General features: G+C 47.7%; 1 protein-coding gene across 1 annotated transcript in view; it reads right to left on the bottom strand.

The window, feature by feature from the left end:
- Positions 1–737: 737 nt before the first annotated feature.
- The window catches only part of LOC134965061 (urotensin-2 receptor-like), a 118,508-nt gene continuing 92,211 nt past the window's right edge, over positions 738–27,034 (bottom strand). Inside the window, exons 3-4 of the mRNA XM_063941630.1 lie at positions 16,337–17,693; positions 738–1,796 (exon numbers count right to left, since the gene is read on the bottom strand). Coding sequence (XP_063797700.1) covers positions 16,344–17,474 — 1,131 coding nt within the window. The 5' untranslated portion in view covers positions 17,475–17,693 and the 3' untranslated portion in view covers positions 738–1,796; positions 16,337–16,343. The remainder of the gene's footprint in view (positions 1,797–16,336; positions 17,694–27,034) is intronic.

Below are 27,034 nucleotides of genomic sequence, written 5' to 3'. Positions count from 1 at the left end.
TCAATGAGGGCCATGCAGTAGTATGCCTTATTTTATTTTTTATTGGAGAATAAATATCTTGATGGATGAATAGAGATGTGATTTACTCGGTTCTTAATGCCAAAATGAACGCAAGTTCGGATTTATCCGGATTTTTCTTATTAGCTATCCAAAACAAGTGACATCCGAGAACCAATAACATGCTGTTTTTAGATCTGTGGAAATCAGAACCTGTAAATCATAATACAAATGTGTACTCTCTGCAAACCAGTGAGTGATCTCTGAATAGATGCTGTGTGCACGCGCATGGCATCTATTCAGTGCTGGGCGGTGAGCAAGGGGCTGCCCAGCTGCTACGGAAGTGCTGGGCACACCCCCAAAATGCTGGACCATGGGTCAGTGCTGCGAGGCCACGTCCACTCAGGTAAGGCCACACTCCTTTTCCGGGTCACGTATGGCGACCCGCCCTGCAAGATGTAAAACTTGGGAGGTATGGTAGTAGTGCATGCCGCAAAGTCAGGCTGGCTGGGTCAGAGTGCCATCTGCCCCCCAGGCCAGTGCAATGTAAGTGTTCCAGGGCCACCTGACTGCGGAGGCAGGCAAAGGATGCCCCTGCTCCCCATGGGCGTACAGTAGCACAGGTGCAAGATTTTTTTGCAAACTTGCACCTAGCTGAATGTATATACAGTATATAGGTACTGCCCGGTATTTCATTAGCTATTTAAACTACACCCACATTACACAAACCATTCCCCCAACATTATTGTCATGCCCATTTTTGCATTGCATTCCCTGTGAAAAGCTGGGCCATTTGCTTGAGTCTGCCCCCCAGGCTGAAAGTTGCCAGCCAACCCCTGCGCAATGTACAGATGTTCAGTACTTTGCGACGTAGCACGCAGTTTGGCAGCAGACTGTCAGTGATTGATAGTCTGCTGCCTTTTGGGGGAAGAGATGTGGCAGCGATGGCCTCCATTTCTCAAAACAGAGGTGTATCACCACCATTGCTGGGGAGTGACCAGGCCAGAATCTCAGACGTGACGCCTCCTGCCGCATTACCATATTAGTGCTATCACTGCTTCTATGTAAGCACATCTGCATCAGGCCCAAGGTCCAGATTTGCTCCTTTTTGCTCTGCATAAGCCTCAAAATGAAGATCAGTATAATAATTATTTTAATATTTATCTGTGTATAACTTGCACAAGTATGAATTACGAGTGGGACTGCTTGGGGAAGGAGGACAATACAAAAAGAAAACACACCACAAATGAATTATAATAAGCTGTCACCTGCGTTCACATGATAATACACCATACATGCTTGTGCAGACGCCGTAGCAATCTGCGATAATCGGCTAGTTCTGAAATTAAAGTGCTATAAAGCCGTAACAAGAGTCTGCATTGTGTTTATATTTTTTCATCTTGAGACTCCACCAACAAACGGATTTATGCCATGATCCTGAATGGGTTCTATAATCTCCGCACTCCATCAGAATCCTGCCGACACTATTTATAAATAGACATGATGATTACCCTGTAGATTACATAAATACATGCCAGACTCCTATTAAATAAACCAGGAACATAACAACTAGGAATGCCAACTAGTCGCAGTCTGATCCGAGATTGATGTCCTTAGAACACACAAATTCTTATTTTTATTTAATCTTTTCTAAAACCCAGTTTCCAAAGCGTCGTTAAATGTGTAAAGTGTTCTTTGTCCCTGCTGGTAGGTTATGCAAAGATCATCGGACTCCCCGAAGTGAAAGAGCCAGTTCCCGACACATTCCAGAGGATGAATTGTTTATGGTCATGTGGGACCTAAAAGTATAAAAAAGTAATCATTAGTGGGCAACGCAATAGTGAGCTATAACTGAATTATGTCTGGAAATACATATTTCAATTATTATTTTTTGTATGGACAGCAAGGCGCTATGTTACACACAAATGTATGTAACTGCCTGCCTGATGCCTAAATGCAGCGTTCCTTGCATTCCCAAAATGTGACTAAGGGGGTCTGTTTACTAAGTCTTGGATTGAGATAAAGTGGACGGAGAAAAAGTACCAGCCAATTAGCATCTAACTGCCATGTCACAGGCTGGTTTTAAAAAATGACAGTTAGGAGCTGATCGGTTGATATCATGAAGCAGTGATAAGAGTGGAGAAGTGAGCCTGTTGAGAAATTGCCCATAGCAACCACTCAGATGCTCAGTACAATTGTATAGTACATGCAAATTAGAAATGTTACTTCAGTGCTGATTGGTTGCCATGGGCAACTTCTCCACTGGCTCACTTCTCCACACTTTTCACTGCTTCGTGAATATACCCCTTAATCTCCAGGCTTAGTAAATAACCCCTTAAATGTTTTTTTCATGCATTGAAGAAGTTTCCATTTAGTGTACCTCAAAATCTAAGATGCAAATTTGTTTAAATAGAGGTGAAATACATTAAGAAATCTGACCGCAATAAGCTCAGTTTGATGCATTTAACATATTTACATATATATGTTGAGTCGCACGTATCTCTCTCCAGATAGTGTATGTCCTGCTGCAAGACTGCAGTATTTCTGTATCAGGGGTAGAAATGTGTGTACTCGCGCCTGACAACAGTACATGGAAAGTGCCTGATAACAGTATCTGCATATGTTGTATTACTGTATTTGTACACAAAATTCTGACAGTGTTATCAATAAATGTAAAACTCACAATACCATATACTCCAACAGTCAGATAATCGGCACTAATTCGACCTGTGGGTATTCAATAGCAGGCGTTTTCAACAGTTTTTTGGTCCATTTTCGCCATGCCTTTTCATTTATTTTTTTTGTCAAATCGGCATGGGCGAAAATGGACCAAAAAAACTGTTGAAAACGCCTGCAAATTCGACAAAACATGTGGATTGGCGGCGAATTCACAATCCATGTTGAAAAATCAGAACGGGCATTGAATATTTCAAATGTCAATTTGACCTAAAAACAGGCGGAAAGTGAAGTTTTTTCGACTGGTTGAAAAAAACGGCACTAATTGAATACCCCCCATAAAATATTTTACAATGCACAAATACCACATTTGTTTATTGTTTTAAAAATTAAATGGGAATTATTTTTCCTGCAGTATCCCAAACGGAAAATAGGATTTTGATAACCTACCGGTAAATCCTTTTCTCCTAGTCCGTAGAGGATGCTGGGGACGACATCAAGACCATGGGGTATAGACGGGATCCGCAGGAGACATGGGCACTCTAAAGACTTTTCATTGGGTGTGAACTGGCTCCTCCCTCTATGCCCCTCCTCCAGACCCCAGTTGTAGGAAATGTGCCCAGGGAGACTGACATTTCGAGGAAAGGAATTACTTAATTAGTGGTGAGATATCTACCAATTAACACCCTCAACCATGCCGCACACATGGCATTCAACATAACACACGCCAACAGGCATGAACCAATTGCAGCAACATGCTGAAAACAAGAAAACACAACTTGTGTAACTCTAATAACTAAACTGCAGGTAAAGTACGCACTAGGACGGGCGCCCAGCATCCTCTACGGACTAGGAAAAAAGGATTTACCGGTAAATTATCAAAATCCTATTTTCTCATACGTCCTAGAGGATGCTGGGGACGACATCAAGACCATGGGGTCTATACCAAAGCTCCAGTACGGGCGGGAGAGTGCGGATGACCCTGCAGCACCGATTGACCAAACTTGAGGTCCTCATCGGCCAAGGTGTCAAACCTGTAGAACTTAGCAAATGTGTTTGACCCTGACCAAGTAGCTGCTCGGCAAAGTTGTAATGCCGAGACCCCCCGGGCAGCCGCCCAGGATGAGCCCACCTTCCTAGTGGAGTGGGCCTTTACCGACGTCGGTAACGGCAAACCAGCCGTAGTATGAGCTTGCTGAATCGTATTTCTAATCCAACGTGCAATAGTCTGCTTGGAAGCAGGACAGCCAATCTTGTTGTGAGTATACAGGACAAACAGAGCCTCTGTTTTCCGTATACGAGCCGTTCTAGCGACATAGATTTTCAAAGCTCTAACCACATCTAGAGATTTTGAATCAGTGAATGTGTCAGTAACTACTGGCACTACAATAGGTTGGTTTATGTGGAAAGATGAAACCACCTTCGGAAGAAAATGTTGACGAGTCCTCAACTCTGCCCTATCTTCATGGAAGATCAGGTAAGGGCTCTTGTGAGACAAGGCCCCCAATTCAGACACCCGCCTTGCGGATGCCAAAGCCAAAAGCATCACCACTTTCCAAGTGAGAAACTTCAACTCTATCTTTTGTAGAAGCTCAAACCAATCCGATTGAAGGAACTGCAATACCACGTTAAGGTCCCATGGTGCCACTGGAGTCACGAATGGAGGCTGGATATGCAGAACCCCTTTCACAAAGGTCTGAACCTCTGGAAGAGAGGCCAATTGTTTCTGGAAGAACACCGACAAGGCCGAAATCTGGACCTTGATTGATCCCAATCGGAGACCCGCCTCCACACCATCCTGCAAAAAAATGGAGAAAACGTCCCAACTCAAACTCTTCCATAGGAGCCTTCTTGGATTCACACCAAGACACATATTTTCTCCAAATACGGTGGTAATGTTTCGACGTTACTCCCTTTCTGGCCTGAATAAGGGTGGGGATGACCTCCTCGGGAATACCCTTCCTGGCTAGGATACGGCGCTCAACAGCCATGCCGTCAAACGTAGCCGCGGTAAGTCTTGGTACACGCACGGCCCCTGCTGCAGCAGGTCCTCTCGAGGAGGAAGAGGTCGAGGATCTTCTATGAGCAACTGCTGAATATCTGGGTACCAAGCCCTCCTTGGCCAGTCTGGGGCAATAAAGATTGCTCGAACCCTTGTTTTTCTTATGATCCTGAGCACTTTTGGGATCAGCGGAAGTGGAGGGAAGACATACACTGACGGAAACACCCACTGGGTCACCAGTGCATCCACTGCTTCTGCTTGAGGGTCTCTCGACCTGGAACAGTATCTCTGAAGCTTCTTCTTGAGACGAGACGTCATCATGTCTATTTGAGGATCTCCCTAAAGACTTGTCACCTCTGTGAAGACTTCTTGGTGGAGGCCCCACTCTCCTGGATGGAGATAGTGTCTGCTAAGGAAGTCTGCTTCCCAGTTGTCTACTCCCGGAATGAATATTGCCGACAGAGCTTGTAGATGTTTTTCTGCCCAGCGGAGGATTTTTGTCGCCTCTGCCATTGCTGCTCTGCTTTTCGTTCCACCCTGCCTGTTTATGTATGCGACTGCTGTTACATTGTCCGCCTGGATCTGCATGGGACGGTCTTGAAGAAGATGTACCGCTTGTTGAAGGCCGTTGTAAATGGCTCTTAGCTCCAGAACGTTTATGTGAAGGCAGGCTTCCTGTTGTGACCAACGTCCCTGGAAGTTTTCTCCCTGAGAGACTGCTCCCCAGTCTTGGAGACTTGCATCCGTGGTTACCAGGACCCAGTCCTGAATCCCGAGCCTGCGTCCTTCTAGCAGGTGAGAGCTGTGCAACCACCACAGGAGCGAAAATCCTGGTTTTTGACGACAGGATTATCTTTCTGTGCATGTGTAGGTGTGACCCCCAACCACTTGTCCAACAGGTCCCACTGGAATACTCTGGCATGGAACCTGCCAAACTGTATGGCCACGTAGGCCGCCACCATCTTCCCCAACAACCGAATGCACTGATGGATCGACACACTTGATGGTTTCAATATCTGTTTTACCATTTTCTGGATTTCCAGAGCCTTTTCCAGCGGAAGAAATACTCTCTGAACTTCTGTGTCCAGAATCATCCCGAGGAAAGACAACCTTGTCGTCGGTTCCAACTGTGACTTTGGGTCATTTATGATCCACCCGTGTTGTTGGAGTATTGACAGAGAGAGTGATATGTTTTGTAACAACTGCTCCCTGGATCTCGCCTTTATCAGGAGGTCGTCCAGATAAGGAATTATATTGACTCCTTTCTGACGAAGGAGAACCATCATCTCCGCCATCACCTTGGTGAATACCCTTGGCGCCGTGGGGAGACCGAAAGGTAACGTCTGGAATTGGTAATGGCAATCCTGAACCGCGAATCTCAGATAAGCCTGGTGAGGAGGATAAATGGGAACATGCAGGTAAGCATCCTTTATGTCCACCGACACCAAGTAGTCCCCCCTCCTCCAGATTGGCAATCACTGCCCGAAGTGATTCCATCTTGAACTTGAACCTTTAGGTAACAATTCAGATCCTTTAGATTTAGGATCGGTCTGACCGAGCCGTCCGGCTTCGGAACCACAAAGAGGCTTGAATAAAAACCCCTCCCTTGTTGTGACAACGGTACCAGGACTTTGACCTGGTCTTGACATAATTTTTGGATTGCCGCTGTTACTGCTTCTCTTTCTGACGGAGAAACTGGCAAGGTCGATTTGAAAAATCGGCATGGGGGAACGTCTTGAAACTCCAGCTTGTACCCCTGGGATACTATTTGCAACACCCAGGGATCCAGTCCAGACAGAATCCAATCCTGGCTGAAGAATCTGAGACGTGCCCCCACCCGAGCGTCCTCCCGCAAGGGAGCTCCAGCGTCATGCTGGGGATTTGGCAGAAGTAGGGGTAGAATTCTGCTCTTGGGAACCTGGAGCCACTGTGGGCTTCTTTCCCCTTCCCCTTCCCCTACCTGCAAAGAAGGGGGAACCTCTCGTCTTTTTGTATTTATAAAGGACTGAATTTGCGGGTGATAGGTCTTTTTTGCCGGTGCAGGCGCAGAGGGCAAAAATGACGACTTACCTGCGGTAGCCGCCGAGACTAACGCATCCAGGCCATCGCCAAATAAGGCCTCACCTTTATATGGGAGAGCCTCCATGTTTCTTTTGGAATCTGCATCTGCGTTCCACTGGTGAATCCACAATGCCCACCTAGCCGATACTGCCATGGTAGCGGCCTGTGAACTCAAGAGTCCAATATCTTTCATTGCTTCTAACATGTAGGCGGCAGCGTCCTTGATATTCCCTAACTTAAGGAGTATCTCATCTTTATCAATCGTGTCAATTTCTGATGACACTCTTTCTGACCATTTTTCAATAGCGCGACTCACCCATGCGCAGGCAATAGTGGGCCTGATCAGTGTACCATTGGTAACATAAATGGATTTCAATCTCGTTTCCATTTAGCGGTCTGCCAGCTCCTTAAGAGAAGCCGTGCCAGGAGCAGGGAGAATTACCTTCTTCGTCAACCTGGAAAGTGCACTGTCTAACACAGGGGGTGACTCCCACTTTTTCCTGTCCGGGAAAGGGTAAGCTATGTGAATTCTTTTGGGAATACGAAATCTTTTATCAGGATTCACCCACATCCCTTCAAACAGAGCATTTAGTTTGTGTGAAGGAGGGAACGTGACTGGACTTCTATTCCTTACATAAATATGCCTTCTCCTGAGATACAGGAGTGGTTTCTGTAACCTCCAACACGTCCCTTATAGCCACAATCATATATTGTATATTTTTTGCCAATTTATGATCTATCTCCCTGGATTCACTGTCGTCGGCACAAGAGTCTGAATCCGTGTCGGTATCAGTGTTTACAACATTTGCAAATGGTCTCTTATGTGACCCAGAGGGGCCGCCAGTATAAGGAATAACAGCATCCTGAAAAATCACATCTTCCACAGATTTTCTCCAGCATGCAGCCTTAGATTCAGATTTATCTAATCTACGGTTAATCAGATGCATACTGTCACGTATCTCTTTCACCCATGCAGGCTCTTGGTGTGCCGGTAGCGCCACCACATTGCAACTCTGTGTCCCTAAAATGGCTTCCTCCGGGGAGGAACTCCCTGCCTCAGACATGCCTCACACGTGTACAGCACACCAACAGACACATTGGGACTTATTTTGGGGACAGACCCACAGTAAAATCTGTCAGAGGGACACAGGATAGGAGCAGCCAGTTCACAATCCCAGCGCCAGTATTTCCTGTGAACACAGTATGTCCACAGCCTAACAGCGCTCTTTAAATAGTAATATACACTATCAAATGCATCACAATCGCTTTGTGCCCCCCCCTTAATAGCATCCTCCTGCAGCTAGAGGAGAGAGAGAAAATGGCGCGGAGTAGTGTGCTGGCTGCCTGAGGAAGAAGATCCGCCCCCGCAATGGCGCGTCCTTACACACATGCAAACACTGTAATATTTATGCTGGCGGGGGTAGGGCTGTGCCAGCGGCAACTTATGCCCCCTTTTAGCCAGTTTGAGGTATTTTTTTGCTGCCCAAGGCGCCCCCCCCCCGCGCCCTGCACCCTGTAGTGCCTGTGTGTGTGGGCAGCAATGGCGCGCTGCGCTCCCGCCAGCCGCACCTCAGCCGTCACTTACTTGATAGAAGATCATTCTTCTTATACTCACCTGTCTTCTGACTTCTGGCTCTGTGAGGGGGGTGACGGTGTGCTGTGGGAGTGAGAATCTAGACACGGCTAGCATTCAGTTCCCTTCAGGAGCTAATGGTGTCCTGTCAGCCAGAAGCAGAGCCATGAAACTCTGAGGAAATTGGTTCTGCTTCTGCCCCCTCAGTCCCACGAAGCAGGGAGTCTGAGGCCAGCAGATCTCCCTGAAAATAAAAAACCTAACATAGGGGGTCATTCCGAGTTGTTCACTAGCTAGCTGCTTTTAGCAGCATTGCACACGCTAGGCCGCCGCCCTCTGGGAGTGTATCGTAGCTTAGCAGAATTGCGAACGAAAGATTAGCAGAACTGCTACTAAATAATTCTTTGCAGTTTCTGAGTAGCTCCAGACCTACTCACAGATTGCGATCAGCTCAGTCCGTTTAGTTCCTGGTTTGACGTAACAAACACGCCCTGCGTTCGGCCAGCCACTCCCCCGTTTCTCCAGACACTCCCGCGTTTTCCCTGACATGCCTGCGTTTTTTGCAAACGCCGGGAAAACGCTGAGTTACCACCCAGAAACGCCCCTTTCCTGTCAATCATTTACCGAACAGCAGTGCGACTGAAAAGCGTCGCTGAAGCCACAGCATAAACTGCTAAGTTTTGTGTTAAATAACTAAGCGCATGCGCCCTGCGTGCCTTGCGCATGCGCAATAAGCAACAAATCGTAGCATAGCGAAAATCGGCAACGAGCAAACAACTCGGAATGACCCCCATAAGTCTTTTCAGAGAAACTCAGTAAAGCTCCTCAGAGTGCATCCAGTCGACCTGGGCACATTTCTAAAACTGGGGTCTGGAGGAGGGGCATAGAGGGAGGAGCCCGTTTACACCCAATGAAAAGTCTTTAGAGTGCCCATGTGTCCTGCGTATCCCATCTATACCCCATGGTCTTGATGTCATCCCCAGCATCCTCTAGGACGTATGAGAAAGAACAAATAAAGAATGGGGATAGACAGCTACAGTACACTTTGGGAAGTAATGACAGTTGATATGAACTCTGACACATATCTGTATAACCAAAAACTGTGGATTGCTGGAATGACATTTGTAAGTTTTCATTCTGCAAAATACATTTTGAGAAGAGTTACTCCTCATAAATGAGAGAAAAGTTTACAGTGAGGTCGTTACAATCTGCCCTTTAGTGCAATGGACAAATGGGACTCGTCCTCTAAGTTACCCATCAAAGTCACAGCACGTGCCCACATTCCAGTAATAACGAAACTGACAGAGGGTAGGGGAAAACTATCTCCCTCTCCTTTGCACATAGGCATCCCGGCTGTCAGGATGCCGGTAGTCATGTGACCGACGCCAGAATCCCAACACCACTCAGGACACCGGTTCTAGATCACTAACAGCCGACATCCCAAGGTGAGTATCGGGGCACAGTTTACGGTTAGGGCCCGGGGGGTTAGGGTTAGGCACTGGGGAGTGGGGGTTAACACTGGCCACCCCCCAAGGGTTAGACACCCCCGAAGGGTTAGCCCTAGCCGCCACCACCCAAGGGTTAGGGGACATGGGGTAGAAACACTCCGATGTCGGGATGGTCAATGTCGGGATGCTGCGGTCAGTCATGTGACCGCCGGCATCCCGACCGTTGGGATATAGTATGTATCCTGCACATAGGGGGTCATTCAGACCTGATCGCACGCTAGGTTTTTTCGCTGTGCTGCAATCAGGTCAGAACGGTGCATGCGTATGCAACGCAATGCGCAGGCTCGTCGCACGGGTACAAAGCGGATCATTGCTGAGCGATGGATTTAACGAAGAATCCATTCGCAACAGCCGATCGCAAGGAGATTGACGGGAAGAGGGCATTTGTGGGTGTCGACTGACCGTTTTCTGGGAGTGTTGGGAAAAACACAGGCGTACCCAAGCGTTTGCAGGGTTGGTGTCTGACGTCAATTCCGGTCCCAGACAGGCTGGTGATCGCAGCAACTGAGTAAGTTCTGAGCTACTCAGAAACTGCACAGAACTTTTTTGTAGCGCTCGGTTGCACGTGCGATCGCACACTTGCAAAGCTGAAATACACTCCCCCTTTAGGCGGCGACTATCTGATCGCAGCAGTGCAAAAAACTGCTAGCGAGCGATCAGGTCTGAATTAGGCCCATAGAACCCTTGTTTGTAAGAGGGAAATTATGTTATCCCTCTTTGTCACAATCCCTCATTTAAACCACTTTCATATACACACGTAAAATTCATTATTACATCACATTCCATGAAGTGCTGTGCAGTGATGGAGTACAGTAGGTTGTGTAGTTTCCAGATGGTTAGCCTTGTCAGGCTGCCATTGTATGCCTCATATTGGGCCTGATCAAGAATTAGGAGCAAATAAAAAAAGGAGCAAAATAAGAGCAATTTGCTTCTGGAACAAAACATTCATCAATGCTAGTGGCGCAAATACATTTACTCTATTTAGTTTTTAGATTCAGTGAAAACAGAGGCGCCTTAAGAAAGGAGAGGGCCAGTGGCGTGCAGTGAGGTCAGTGGCTGGTGAGGCACTACAGCCATAATGTTCGCCGAATCCTGCCGATGACCCCTACCGCCGCCGAGCCAATGCTCGCTACTGCCTCTGAGCCGCTGCCCGCTGCCACCACCAATGGCTTACAAACTCGCCTACCATCAACTGACCCAGCTCTCTGCCACTAATTTGCATCTCAGTCCGATGCCGCCAATGCCCGCTGCCTGCCTGCTCATCATACTTGTGATATATTCTACATTTTTATAGAAAAATAAATAAATAAATTAGTGTTTGGAACTGGGAGTGGGAGGAGGACATGAATGTAATTTTGTTGTCCAGGTCTTCTATTAACTTAATGGAGAAGAGTCTGAATGGGTTAAAAAATGGAAAAAAAATGTATGAGGTCCCCCCTCCTAAGCATAACCAGCCTCGGGCTCTTTGAGCCGGTCCTGGTTGTTTAAATACTGGGGGGAAAATTGGACAGGGGTTCCCCGTATTTAGACAACCAGCACCGGGCTCTTAGTCTGGTCCTAGTTCCAAAAATATGGGGGACAAAAAATGTAGGGGTCCCCCCGTATTTTTAAAACCAGCACCGGGCTCCACTAGCCAGGAACATAATGCTACAGCCGGAGGACACATTTATGTAGGTCCCGGTGGCAGTGACATTATCCCCCCAACTAGACACCCCTGGCCGGGGTTCCCTGGAGGAGTGGGGACCCCTTAAATCAAGGGATCCCCCCCCCCCTCCCTCCAGGCACCCAATGCCAGGGGAGAAGCCCGATGCTGTCCCCAGCACTCCTGGGCAGTGGGTGCCGGGTTGATAGCCATAAGTGTGTAAAAAAAGAATATTGTTTTTGTTGTGGAACTACAAGGCCCAGCAAGCCTCCCCCGCTTGCTGGTACTTGGAGAACCTCAAGTACCAGCATGCGGGGAAATAACGGGCCTGCTGGTACCTCTAGTTCTACAACAACAAAAATACCCAAATAAAAACACAACACACACACACACCGTGAAAGTAAAAATGTATTTAAAACACACTTACATACTAACACATACTTACCTACATCCCATGCCGGTCATGTCCACTTGTCCATGTAGAATCCAATAGGGGTACCTGTAAAAATGAAAATTAAACTTACAAAGTAATCCACAGGAGGGGGGAAAGGAGAGAGAGAGAGAAATGAATGAATATTGGCCCTCATTCCGAGTTGTTCGCTCGCTAGCTGCTTTTAGCAGCATTGCACACGCTAAGCCGCCGCCTACTGGGAGTGAATCTTAGCTTATCAAAATTGCGAACGAAAGATTCTCAAAATTGCGAATAGAAATTTCTAAGCAGTTTCTGAGTAGCTCGACACTTACTCTGCCACTGCGATCAGTTCAGTCAGTTTCGTTCCTGGTTTGACGTCACAAACACACCCAGCGTTCGCCCAGACACTCCCTCGTTTCTCCAGCCACTCCCGCGTTTTTCCCAGAAACGGCAGCGTTTTTTCACACACACCCATAAAACGTCCAGTTTCCGCCCAGAAACACCCACTTCCTGTCAATCACACAACGATCACCAGAACGAAGAAAAAACCTCGTAATGCCGTAAGTAAAATACCAAACTTCTTAGCAAATTTACTTGGCGCAGTCGCAGTGCGAACATTGCGCATGCGCAGTTTGCGGAAAATTGCTGCGATGCAATGAAAAAGAACGAGCGAACAACTCGGAATGAGGGCCATTATGCACTCACTGATGCTGGAGGACGTTGGAGCACAGACAGGGGAGAGTGCTGCTGCTGGCTGGGAGGACGGAGCAGGTGCCGGAGGAGGAACGAGGGGGGGATTCCTACCCAACCACCGCACACAGGCGCCACGCCGGAGGAGGAATGAGGGAGGGGGGATTCCTACCTAGCCACCGAACTCAGTCTCAGGCACACAGTCGCCGCCACTTCCCCCTCCAGCGCCGCCTGTGGGTGATTGGACACAGGGCCAGTTCTAGACCTTGTGGTGCCCAGGGAGAAAGTTTCCTGCGGCGCTGCCCCCCCCCCCCCCCCCCCAAGTTAAAATAGTGGCATAGCGTCTTCATAGGGAAGGGGCATGGCCACAGTTATCTCCTTGTACTTGTGCCCCCCTGTAGCTGTACCCCCGGTAGATTTGCCCCCAGCAGCTGTGCCCCCAGTACCAGTGCCCCCTATAGTTGTGAGCCCAGTAGCTGTGCCCCCAGTAGTTGTGACCCCAGTAGCTTTGCCCCCAGTAGCTGTGCCCCTTGTAGCTGTGCCCCCAGCAGTTGTGACCCCTGTAGCAGTGCCCCGGGTAGTTGTGACCCCTGTAGTTGTGCCCTCTAGCTGTGCCCCTTGTAGCTGTGCCCACTGTAGCTTTGCCCCCAGTAGCTGTGCCCACTGTAGTTGTGCCCCCAGCAGTTGTGACCCCTGTAGCAGTGCCCCGGGTAGTTGTGACCCCTGTAGTTGTGCCCCCAGTCGCTGTGCCCCCTAGCTGTGCCACTTGTAGCTTTGCCCCCAGTAGCTGTGCCCCCTGTAGTTGTGCCCCCAGCAGTTATGACCCCTGTAGTTGTGCGCTCTGTAGCTGTGCCAGTGCCCCCAGTAGTTGTGCCCCCTGTAGCTGTGTCGGTGCCCCCAGTAGCTATGCCCCCTAGCTGTACCCCCTGTAGCTGTGCCCCCTGTAGCTGTACCAGTGCCCCCTGTAGCTGTGCCAGTGCCCCCAGTAGCTGTGCCAGTGCCCCCTGTAACTGTGCCAGTGCCAACAGTAGTTGTGGCCCAGTAGCGCCGCAAACATACATTTAAAAAAAAACACAATACTTACCATTCCTGCTGCGCTGCCCTCCGTCTCCGGCCGCCGTCTCTCCCATAGTAGCGCCACACAGACTCTAGGGATCAATTATGACCTCTAGTGTCAGTCAGCGACGGCGGCTGCAGCGGGCACCCACACTGCCCACGGCGCCTGCTGCAGCCGGGGGGGAGGGGCGGGGGATTAGCCGCCGTGGCAAGAGCCGCTACTGATTGGACAGCGGATCAGGGCTGAATGCACGCCCCTGTCATTGAGGCACCAGTTAAGGTGCCACCTCCCCATGCATTTTCAATGATGAGAATAATAAAAGAAAATATTTATCACAGAATCTGTTAGAAATATCTTCTTTGTATTATTTTAATCATTATGACAGGGGAGGCACTGCCTCCTCTGCCTCCCCTGACTGCACGTCCCTGGGCACTGCTTCCCCTGCCTCCCCTGACTGCACTTCCCTGCAGAGGGCCCATGTGCAGGCTCCATGTGGCACCCCCATCTCTGGCAGAGCAGTATACTGGCTTTGTGTCAGAGTCTACAGCGCATGCGCTGGTATCTGGGAATAGGGTGCCTCTGCCGCGTTTCCGTTGTCTTCACTGTTGTACATGTGCATATCACAGAGGAATGTCTGTTGCATAATTTTACCAGTGATTTTCTGGACGACGCGTGACTACAGAAAGGTAAGTATAAGACTACTGTATACGTGCCGGGTGTACATTGTGGGTGGCCCTCTACTCAACATCCTGCACCCATTACAGGTACGCCAGTGAGTACAAATACTGTTTGCTTTGCAGGTAGCCAACAAATACTGAGCAACTTTGTTTTTACTTTGATATTTAGAAGTAATCCAGGACACACCCCTTCCCAACTATAAATCTCTCTGCACATTTTTTTAAGTCTGCCCCAAGTGCACTGAAAAATGATTTGCCCTGGTGCAAAATACAACTGGTTTCACTCCCTTTTTTTTTTATTTGACACTGAATTCGGCCTATTGAATGCATTTTATTCAAGACAGTACAAAAGTTACTGTATGTGTGTGTGGCAGGGCCGTAACTAGGTGTGTGGGCAGGGGTCACCGCACATAGCGCTGCAGGGTAGGGGAGCTGTTGGTGGCACTTGTCAATTATCTGTTTTAATTATTTAAATTTGCAGCTACCCTCTATTTGGAAGCCCAGCGTCTCCTGACCGCCCCTGTCTCATACCCAGACCCTATCTGTCACTAATACCTATACAACATTCATGAACTCAACTTTAGATTCCTTTGTTATTCAGCCACACTGTCATTTATTACATTTCAAGATGCTGACATACCCGGGATCATATAGTGTTCGTAGTTTTTATGCAGGATCAAATAGCTCAATGAGTAGGGTGTTTGATTAGAATTCAACAGGTTATAGGTTTTAATCCTGGTTATGGCAGTATATTGAAATGTGTTATTTAATAAAGGGTATAATAACTGAATAACAACAAGCTCTCAAGTCGGGTGGTCTTCAGGTTGCCGACTGTCGGGATCCCGGCGCACAGTGTACCAGTGGTCTAGAAATGTGTGTGTATTATATATGTATGTATATATATATATATATATATATATATATATATATATATATATATAAATATTCCAAATCAGCCGGCACTCAGAAATAATCAGTAAATGGCCCCGGTGCCTTAGTCCAAGAAGATAGTATACATCACCAACGACGGACAAATGATGTTACTCAGGAGGCAGCTGATAGAGGTACAATGACTGGTCTTTATCAACGTTTCGGGGGTCATACCCCTTTCTCAAGACTTGAGAAAGGGGTGCAACCCCCGAAACATTGATAAAGACCAGTCATTGTACCTCTATCAGCTGCCTCCTGAGTAACATCATTTGTCCGTCGTTGGTGATGTATGTATGTATGTATATATATATATATATATATATATATATATATATATACTGGTTGAGTATCCCTTAACAAAAATGCTTGGGAAGTATTTTGGATATCGGATGATTCCGTATTTTGGAATAATTGCATATCATAAATGAGATACCATGGCGATGTCTAAGCACAGAATGTATTTATGTTTCATATACACCTTATACACACAGCCTGAAGGTCATTTAATACAATATTTATAAAAAATTTGTTTAATACACTAAGTTTGTGTACATTGAGTCATCAGAAAACAAAGCTTTCACTATTTACTCTCACTCAAAAAATTCTGTATTTCGGAATATTCTGTATTTTTTGGATATGGGATACTCAACCTGTATATATATATATATATATATATATATATATATACATATATATATATATATATATATATATATATATATATATATATATATATATATATATAATGAGGGGGCCCACACAGAGCTTACACATCGGCCGTCTCCTTTCTTAAACCGCCCCTGGTGGTTGTTAGATGAACAAGTAATTTATCTCAGTACAATGCTCCCATAAATCTAAAAGTTGCTCAAATTGATCTGTAGAAGGTTGATTTTCATCCCTGTAATTTGACATTTGATGTTTCTGAGTTAAGTATCTAAGGTGAATTGGTGCCATAACCACAGAACCACAACATACAGATACTAGAGTTACCACAGTGTAATTTACCTGACATTATTATATCAGGCACAATACAGAGCCCTGGCCAGACAGGTTAGAAGCCGCCTCTGATTACCAATAATAATACTAGAAACAATACAGTATGAAAACCTACCTTATGGTTACACTGGGTTTGGTGCCATTACTGCTACCTTGGCATTGCTTACTGTAATAGTCTCTGTGCACTGTTGGCTCCGGACCAGCAGTGACCTTTTTGCAGTGTTCTCTTGACATCCGGCTCCACTTCTGATGCTTAGAGATCCACGTCCGCCCCTCTGTCTGTTGCGGAGATACTCCTTGTAGTTGCGGGTGAGTAAAGTGTACAGGAAGGGATTGATGCAGCTATTTCCATAGGTCAGGCATGTCACCAGGTTATTGACATAAATCTCAGTCTGGACAGATACTCTCAGCTCGTCTTGGCTATAGAGGGGGGCTAGCTGCCAGAGCCAGAATGGGAGGAAGCAGGCCCAAAATGCAAGCACAATAATGAAGATCATCAGTATGACTTTGTGTTTGGGAGATCTTTGCAGTTCTTTGTTCAGAAGGCTCTTGGTTTGGGAGATCCAGTAAGCTCTAGCCAGTCTGGAGTACAAATAGCCAATAATAACACCTGGGGCGAGGATGCTGGTAGTGAACAGCACTGTAAGGTAGACCTTATATTGCTCATCACTCCATATGGGAGTACATAATTTCCTTATGCTCCCATTGTCCAATGTCCTTTCTTCCTGATGGATCATCAGCATCATGGGTAGTGTCAGAAGGAAGGAGAAAAACCAGACTCCACACGCCAGGCTTTTGCGGTAGCTCCTCGACCTCCTGACAGTATCAAACGGCTTGGTGACAGCAATATACCGCTCCGTGCTCATTATGGTCAGGATGAAGATGCTGGCATGCATTGTCAGAAGGTCCAGGCTCAGCAGAACCCGACAGCCAACTTCTCCAAAGTACCAGTCCTTTACAAAGCTGTTGTGTACAATAAATGGGATAGTTGAAAGATACAGAAGATCGGCCAGCGCTAAATTAACTATGTGGATGTACATTGAGGTGAATGTCGTCATGGAGATGCACATTACCACTAGGGTATAAAAGTTACCAACTACTCCAGCAACGCACATTAAGGATAGCAGGATGCCAATGACAGATGTGACAATAAGGTCATCCATAGAGTTATTAATGAGGGTTCCATGGTTTGTGTTATTGCTCGAAATATTTTTCAGCTGATAATCTGCGTTACTGTGATCAAACAGCTCCATTTTACAGTGTTATTCCAAGGTAATATGGTCCAATGGGTGATGGAAAAAGTAGGAATCAATACAGAAGATCAAATGGTGATATAAATGGTGATATATATATAAATCCACTCTGTGTTGTCACAAAAGTATGAAATGGTTCTAAAGTCAAATCCAATGGCGTGGTTCAGCTTGTTTCCTCAAATTGACTCGAGTTCAGATTCTTCTTTTCTTATTAGTGACCTTGAAAGACATATGAGTTAATTGACCAAGTAAACAAACACATAATAAATAGTAGAAGTCATAGGGGTATATTTACTAAAGTGTGGGTTTATAGAAGTGGAGATGTTGCCAATAGCAACCAATCAGACTCTACTTATCATTTATCTATCACCATCTAAAATATAAGAGCTAGAATCTGATTGGTTGCTATAGGTGACACCTCCACTTCCATAAACCCGCACTTTAGTAAATATACCCCATAGTCTCTAGTGTAATGGTAACAAGCTGACTTTTAAGAGCATTTTAGAAGTCTAGGCAAAAAAAAAAAGTTTTTACAGGATGCACTGGATACAAGCACGTGTCTGTCCATGGGCACCAAAACACTAAATAATTCTGTATATTTTCTTAGGCCCCACACAGAGGCGTTTCTATAATAATTAATAATAATTTTATTTATATAGCGCTCTTTCTCCAATAGGACTCAATGAGAAGGAGGCCCGTGTGCAGGCTCCGTCTGGGCAGAGCCGGCCCTAGACACAGGAAAACTAGGCAAATGCTTAGGACATTTGGTATGCCCCAGGGGCACAAGTAGCTTCTGTTAATTAAAATGATATGCAGCATGCCTATATTCTGTGTGTAGCATTTTGTATGCAGATACAGCCGCAGTCGCACACAGTATATAGGCATGCTGCATATCATTTTAATCATCAGAAGCTGCTTGTGCATCCTAGCCACAATACAAATAAGATACATTTTCATTAAAAAAGGCGCCCGACGTTATCAGAGTTCCCAGCTGGCTTACGCCAGGCATCTCCTGCTGCATGGTGTATTGAGGCAAGATTTATGAGGACACATCTGTATCCAAGCAGAGGCAGAGGTAACAGTGTTAGCGGATGTGTGAGTGCTGTGTGCGGGTGGATTGGTTGTGCAGTAGTGTTCGGCATATGTGTAAGGGGCATTATGTGTGTCATGTGTATAAATGCATTAATAATGTGCAGCATATGTGTGCAGTATTATGTGTGCCATTATGTGTATAAGGTAGAGATGTGCACCGGACATTTTTCGGGTTTTGTGTTTTGGTTTTGGATTCGGTTCCGCGGCCGTGTTTTGGGTTCGAACGCGTTTTGGCAAAACCTCGCCGAATTTTTTTTGTCGGATTCGGGTGTGTTTTGGATTCGGGTGTTTTAAAAAAAAAAAACTAAAAAACAGCTTAAATCATTGAATTTGGGGGTCATTTTGATCCCATAGTATTATCAACCTCAATAACCATAATTTACACTTATTTACAGTCTATTCTGAACACCTCACACCTCACAATATTATTTTTAGTCCTAAAATTTGCACCGAGGTTGCTGGATGACTAAGCTCAGCGACCCAAGTGGCCGACACAAACACCTGGCCCATCTATGAGTGGCACTGCAGTGTTACGCAGGATGGCCCTTCCAAAAAACACTCCCCAAACAGCACATGACGCAAAGAAAAAAAGAGGCGCAATGAGGTAGCTGTGTGACTAAGCTCAGCGACCCAAGTGGCCGACACAAACACCTGGCCCATCTAGGAGTGGCACTGCAGTGTCACGCAGGCTGGCCCTTCAAAAAACTACTCCCCAAACAGCACATGACGCAAAGAAAAAAAGAGGCGCAATGAGGTAGCTGTGTGAGTAAGCTAAGCGACCCTAGTGGCCGACACAAACACCTGGCCCATCTAGGAGTGGCACTGCAGTGTCACGCAGGCTGGCCCTTCAAAAAACTACTCCCCAAACAGCACATGACGCAAAGAAAAATTAAAGAAAAAAGAGGTGCAAGATGGAATTGTCCTTGGGCCCTCCCACCCACCCTTATGTTGTATAAACAGGACATGCACACTTTAACCAACCCATCATTTCAGTGACAGGGTCTGCCACACGACTGTGACTGAAATGACGGGTTGGTTTGGACCCCCACCAAAAAAGAAGCAATTAATCTCTCCTTGCACAAACTGGCTCTACAGAGGCAAGATGCCCACCTCATCATCAACCTCCGATTCATCACCGTGTACATCCCCCTCCTCACAGATTATCAATTCGTCCCCACTGGAATCAACCATCTCAGCTCCCTGTGTACTTTGTGGAGGCAATTGCTGCTGGTCAATGTCTCCACTGAGGAATTGATTATAATTCATTTTAATGAACATCATCTTCTCCACATTTTCTGGAAGTAACCTCGTACGCCGATTGCTGACAAGGTGAGCGGCGGCACTAAACACTCTTTCGGAATACACACTTGTGGGAGGGCAACTTAGGTAGAATAAAGCCAGTTTGTGCAAGGGCCTCCAAATTGCCTCTTTTTCCTGCCAGTATACGTACGGACTGTCTGACGTGCCTACTTGGATGCGGTCACTCATATAATCCTCCACCATTCTTTCAATGGTGAGAGAATCATATGCAGTGACAGTAGACGACATGTCCGTAATCGTTGTCAGGTCCTTCAGTCCGGACCAGATGTCAGCATCAGCAGTCGCTCCAGACTGCCCTGCATCACCGCCAGCGGGTGGGCTCGGAATTCTGAGCCTTTTCCTCGCACCCCCAATTGCGGGAGAATGTGAAGGAGGAGCTGTTGACCGATCAAGTTCCACTTGACTTGATAATTATCTCACCAGCAGGTCTTTAAACCCCTGCAGACTTGTGTCTGCCGGAAAGAGAGATACAACGTAGGTTTTAAATCTAGGATCGAGCACGGCGGCCAAAATGTAGTGCTCTGATTTCAACAGATTGACCACCCGTGAATCCTGGTTAAGCGAATGAAGGGCTCCATCCACAAGTCCCACATGCCTAGCGGAATCGCTCTTTCTTAGCGCCTCCTTCAATGTCTCCAGCTTCTTCTGCAAAAGCCTGATGAGGGGAATGACCTGACTCAGGCTGGCAGTGTCTGAACTGACTTCACGTGTGGCAAGTTCAAAAGGTTGCAGAACCTTGCACAACGTTGAAATCATTCTCCACTGCGCTTGAGACAGGTGCATTCCACCTCCTTTGCCTATATCGGGGCCAGATGTATAGGCTTGAATGGCCTTTTGCTGCTCCTCCAACCTCTGAAGCATATAGAGGGTTGAATTCCACCTCGTTACCACTTCTTGCTTCAGATGATGGCAGGGCAGGTTCAGGCGTTTTTGGTGTTGCTCCAGTCTTCTGTACGTGGTGCCTGTACGCCGAAAGTGTCCCGCAATTCTTCTGGCCAACGACAGCATCTCTTGCACGCCCCTCTCGTTTTTTAAATAATTCTGCACCACCAAATTCAAGGTATGTGCAAAACATGGGACGTGCTGGAATTTGCCCAGATATAATGCACGCACAATATTGCTGGCGTTGTCCGATGCCACAAATCCACAGGAGAGTCCAATTGGGGTAAGCCATTCTGCGATGATCTTCCTCGGTTGCCGTAAGAGGTTTTCAGCTGTGTGCGTATTCTGGAAAGCGGTGATACAAAGCGTAGCCTGCCTAGGAAAGAGTTGGCGTTTGCGAGATGCTGCTACTGGTGCCGCCGCTGCTGTTCTTGCGGCGGGAGTCAATACATCTACCCAGTGGGCTGTCACAGTCATATAGTCCTGAGTCTGCCCTGCTCCACTTGTCCACATGTCCGTGGTTAAGTGGACATTGGGTACAACTGCATTTTTTAGGACACTGGTGAGTCTTTTTCTGAGGTCTGTGTACATTTTCGGTATCGCCTGCCTAGAGAAATGGAACCTAGATGGTATTTGGTACCGGGGACACAGTACCTCAAACAAGTCTATAGTTGGCTCTGCAGTAATGATGGATACCGGAACCACGTTTCTCACCGCCCAGGATGCCAAGGCCTCAGTTATCTGCTTTGCAGCAGGATGACTGCTGTGATATTTCATCTTCCTCGCAAAGGACTGTTGGACAGTCAATTGCTTGGTGGAAGTAGTAAAAGTGGTCTTACGACTTCCCCTCTGGGATGACCATCGACTCCCAGCAGCAACAACAGCAGCGCCAGCAGCAGTAGGCGTTACACTCAAGGATGCATCGGAGGAATCCCAGGCAGGAGAGGACTCGTCAGAATTGCCAGTGACATGGCCTGCAGGACTATTGGCATTCCTGGGGAAGGAGGAAATTGACACTGAGGGAGTTGGTGGGGTGGTTTGCGTGAACTTGGTTACAAGAGGAAGGGATTTACTGGTCAGTGGACTGCTTCCGCTGTCGCCCAAAGTTTTTGAACTTGTCACTGACTTATGATGAATGCGCTGCAGGTGACGTATAAGGGAGGATGTTCCGAGGTGGTTAACGTCCTTACCCCTACTTATTACAGCTTGACAAAGGCAACACACGGCTTGACACCTGTTGTCCGCATTTCTGTTGAAATACTTCCACACCGAAGAGCTGATTTTTTTGGTATTTTCACCTGGCATGTCAATGGCCATATTCCTCCCACGGACAACAGGTGTCTCCCCGGGTGCCTGACTTAAACAAACCACCTCACCATCAGAATCCTCCTTGTCAATTTCCTCCCCAGCGCCAGCAACACCCATATCCTCCTCATCCTGGTGTACTTCAACACTGACATCTTCAATCTGACTATCAGGAACTGGACTGCGGGTGCTCCTTCCAGCCAGGGCCGGATTAACAATGGGGCGGATGGAGCTGCAGCTCCAGGCCCCCCATTGAAAATAGGCCCACAGTATCTCCTGCAATGCAGCCAGTGTTAACAGAAAAAAAAAAACACTGGCTGCATAGTGTTGTCCCCACAGAGGCCTGCACTTACCCCTCCACTGGTCCGGCTGCTGTGATCGGAGCTCAACCCCGATCAGGCAGCGTATGGTAACAGCACCCTGCGCAGCCAGGTTCCCTGATGCTGCAGCCTGTGCTGGTGATCGGTGGCTGGGCTCAGTGGGCTGTGCAGCACTTCCTGATACTGCAAGCCCAGCCCACTGCATGACATCGTGCAGGGGGCGGGGTCAGGACTTGACACTGCTGCCATCCATGTCACACTGTCACACTACTATACTGAGCAGAGGCAGGAAAAGGTAAGAGAGAGAGAGAGAAGTAACATGGGAGGGAAAGTGAAAGGTGGAATGTAAGGAAGGAGTGCAGTTGAGGAACAGTAATGCACCTGAGATAGACAGGTAGGTGATTAAGGTATGTTAGAAAAGTAAAGAAAGATACTCTGAGAGATTAGAAAAGAAGACAAGCATGTGATATCAGAGATTCAGAGATAGGCAGTTTTTGACCCTGTTTTTAAAAATGAGTGGGCCCTGCAGGACGTGCTGTGCAGTCAGTCTCTCACCGCTGGCACCGATCTTATCCAATCGCTGCCTGAGACCAACGTCCTCCCCTCTCTGCCCACCAACGCACAGCATAACGCTCTATAATTTAAATCAGGTGTGAATATGTGTGCGTCGGGGGAGAGCTTGTTGGTGTGACCTGAGCACATATTGCTTCACTTTGTCCCACACAGCATCTGTGTCCCACCCGCACTGTCTTAGTGATGTGCGTTTAAGCTCTGCCTGCCGGTGATGTCATCTGTCAGTCACTGGGAGGGCAGAGGGAAGCGGACTATGACAAGGGGGCGTGGCCTAGTGGCACATGCTGTCCGTGGATGCAGCCCATGATGTCGGGACCTATTCAGGTACCCGGCGTCCAAGGGTAAGGATGTTGCTTTTATTTCCGTAGCTGGGACGGTAGGAGAAATGTCCGGAGGTACACTTGGTCTGGAAGTGAGGGGGCGGGGGAGGAGGTGCGTGCGTGGCATTGCCATGAGAGCACTAGCAGATTAAAGGGGAAAAGCCCTATAAGTCCAGGGCTCCCCTACAAATTGCCCTTATGTATATACAAGAGGGGTGTCCCACCACCCATCGCATCACACTGTAAAGAACCCCTGTTTGTATACAAGAGGGCAAGTTGTTGGACCCTCTCACAGCAAAATGTCCATGCTGTCAACCCATTTATGAAGATGGGTCCTGGCACAGTCAAAAAAAGATGGAGTGGGCAGTGGGGTGAGCCGAACCCACTGCCAGGAAACAGATCCCAGAGGTAATCGAGGATGGCAGATGATGCAGGAAGAGCTGCTCAAGAGGCTGTTGTGAACGTGAATGCGCAGGTGCAGCAGGTCAGTGTACCCATCCAGTGTCTGCCCCTTCTCCAGCTCAGTGTCCCCACCATTACTAATCCCCATGTGCGTGGCGGCAGCCATGTGGGCTCTCTTACTGTGTGTCCTGCAGGGCTACGGAAGCCCTGTAGGACACAATTAAAAGATACGCAATCTGTGATACGGCTGTGTGCTGCCGCTCATAGGCGGCCATATCACACGAGGGGACTGTTTGCTATGGCTCTGTGTACTGAACAGCAAGCAGTGGGGGGCGGTGGCAGCAGGAGTGAGGTACTGACTGTGCTCAGTATATTAGTGACACAGCCACCATCCTGCTAGTGGCCTTGTCACCCTGACCCACCCTTCACAGATTACATAGGTGACCATGCCCCCATTGCTCATTAATACGCCCCCAGCAGGGTTAGGGGTAGTGTGTGCGGGGAGCGGGTGCAGGATTAGGGGTAGTGTAGTGTGTCCGGGGAGCGGATGCAAGGTTGGGGTAGTGTAGTGTGTACGGGGAGCGGGAGCAGGATTATGGGTAGTGTAATGTGTACGGGGAGCGGATGCAGGGTTAGGGATAGTGTAATGTGTACGGGGAGCGGGTGCAGGTTTAGCGGTAGTATAGTGTGTGTGGGGAGCGGGTGTAGGGTTAGCAGTAGTGTAGTGTGTACGGGGAGCGGGTGCAGGTTTAGCGGTAGTGTAGTGTGTACGGGGAGCAGGTGCAGGGTTAGGGGTAGTGTAGTGTGTGCGGGGAGCGGGTGCAGGGTTAGCTGTAGTGTAGTGTATACGGGGAGCGGGTGCTGGGTTAGTGGTAATATAGTGTGCGCTAGGTGCAGGGGTAGGGTTAGCGGTAGTGTAGTGTGTACGGGGAGCAGGTGCAGGGTTAGAGGTAGTGTAGTGTGTGTGGTGAGCAGGTGCAGGGTTAGTGGTAGTGTGTACGGGGAGCGGGTGCTGGGTTAGCGGTAGTATAGTGTGCGCGGGGTGCAGGGGTAGGGTTAGCGGTAGTGTAGTGTGTATGGGGAGCGGGTGCAGGATTAGGGGTAGTGTAGTGTGTCCGGGGAGCGGATGCAAGGTTGAGGTAGTGTAGTGTGTAGGGGAGCGGGAGCAGGATTATGGGTAGTGTAATGTGTACGGGGAGCGGATGCAGGGTTAGGGATAGTGTAATGTGTACGGGGAGCGGGTGCAGGTTTAGCGGTAGTATAGTGTGTGTGGGGAGCGGGTGTAGGGTTAGCAGTAGTGTAGTGTGTACGGGGAGCGGGTGCAGGTTTAGCGGTAGTGTAGTGTGTACGGGGAGCAGGTGCAGGGTTAGGGGTAGTGTAGTGTGTGCGGGGAGCGGGTGCAGGGTTAGCTGTAGTGTAGTGTGTACGGGGAGCGGGTGCTGGGTTAGTGGTAATATAGTGTGCGCTAGGTGCAGGGGTAGGGTTAGCGGTAGTGTAGTGTGTACGGGGAGCAGCTGCAGGGATAGAGGTAGTGTAGTGTGTGTGGTGAGCAGGTGCAGGGTTAGTGGTAGTGTGTACGGGGAGCGGGTGCTGGGTTAGCGGTAGTATAGTGTGCGCGGGGTGCAGGGGTAGGGTTAGCGGTAGTGTAGTGTGTATGGGGAGCGGGTGCAGGATTAGGGGTAGTGCAGTGTGTACGGAGAGCGGGTGCAGGATTAGGGGTAGTGTGTACGGGGAGCGGGTGCAGGATTAGGGGTAGTGTACAGATGGTCTACGGATGGTGTGATGGTTAGCTTTACTGCCTTACAACACTAAGGTCATGGGTTTGATTCCCACCATATCCCTAACTGCGTGGAGTTTGTATATTCTCCCCATACTGGCGTGGGTTTCCTCCCACAATCCAAATACCGTATATACCGGTACGTTAGCTCCCAGCACAAAAATAGACCATAGTTAGGTAGGTGGGTAGCTATGCCCTCCATGGTGCTAGCCACACCACACCCCCATATCGGTAGTCACCCCCCCACCACGCTAGTCACACCCCCTGTAGCGGCGCACAATAGGCCCTTCATAAATTACAGCTCCAGGCCCATGAGGACCTTAATCTGGCACTGCTTCCAGCACTTGCAGGGGGCGTGCAAATGGTGGAAGGCGCATGCTCTTCACGTCCAGTGTTGGGAAGGTCAGGCATCGCAACCGACACAATTGGACTCTCCTTGTGGATTTGTGATTTCGAAGAACGCACAGTTCTTTGCTGTGCTTTTGCCAGCTTAAGTCTTCTCATTTTTCTAGCGAGAGGCTGAGTGCTTCCATCCTCATGTGAAGCTGAACCACTAGCCATGAACATAGGCCAGGGCCTCAGCCGTTCCTTGCCACTCCGTGTGGTAAATGGCATATTGGCAAGTTTACGCTTCTCCTCCGACGATTTTATTTTAGATTTTTGAGTCCTTTTTTTACTGATATTTTGTGTTTTGGATTTTACATGCTCTGTACTATGACATTGGGCATCGGCCTTGGCAGACGACGTTGATGGAATTTCATCGTCTCGGCCATGACTAGTGGCAGCAGCTTCAGCACGAGGTGGAAGTGGATCTTGATCTTTCCCTATTTTTGGAACCTCAACATTTTTGTTCTCCATATTTTAATAGGCACCTCAGGTAAACAATGGAGATGGATGGATACTAGTATACTTATGGATGACGAGTGACTGACGACACAGAGGTAGCTACAGCCGTGGACTACCGTACTGCGTCTGCTAATATAGAGATGATAATGATATAAAAAATATATATATATCACTACTGCAGGTATATATATATATAATATATAATGACGGACCTGCTGGACGCTGTCAGCAGACTGCTGAACTACTAGTATGAAGAAGATAGAAAAAAAAAACCCCACCACAGCTAGGTATACAATTATGGACGAGCACTGACGACACAGAGGTAGCCACAGCCGTGGACTACCGTACAGCGTCTGCTAATATAGAGATGATAATGATATAAAAAATATATATATATCACTACTGCAGGTATATATAATATATAATGACGGACCTGCTGGACGCTGTCAGCAGACTGCTGAACTACTAGTATGAAAAAGATAGAAAAAAAAAACCCCCACCACAGGTAGGTATACAATTATGGACGAGCACTGACGACACAGAGGTAGCCACAGCCGTGGACTACCGTACTGCGTCTGCTAATATAGAGATGATAATGATATAAAAAATATATATATATCACTACTGCAGGTATATATATATATAATATATAATGATGGACCTGCTGGACGCTGTCAGCAGACTGCTGAACTACTAGTATGAAGAAGATAGAAAAAAAAAAAC

The sequence above is a fragment of the Pseudophryne corroboree genome, chromosome 10 (genome assembly GCF_028390025.1).
Source record: "Pseudophryne corroboree isolate aPseCor3 chromosome 10, aPseCor3.hap2, whole genome shotgun sequence".
Classification (NCBI taxonomy): Eukaryota; Metazoa; Chordata; class Amphibia; order Anura; family Myobatrachidae; genus Pseudophryne; species Pseudophryne corroboree.
This window is presented reverse-complemented; position numbering and strand designations above follow the sequence as displayed.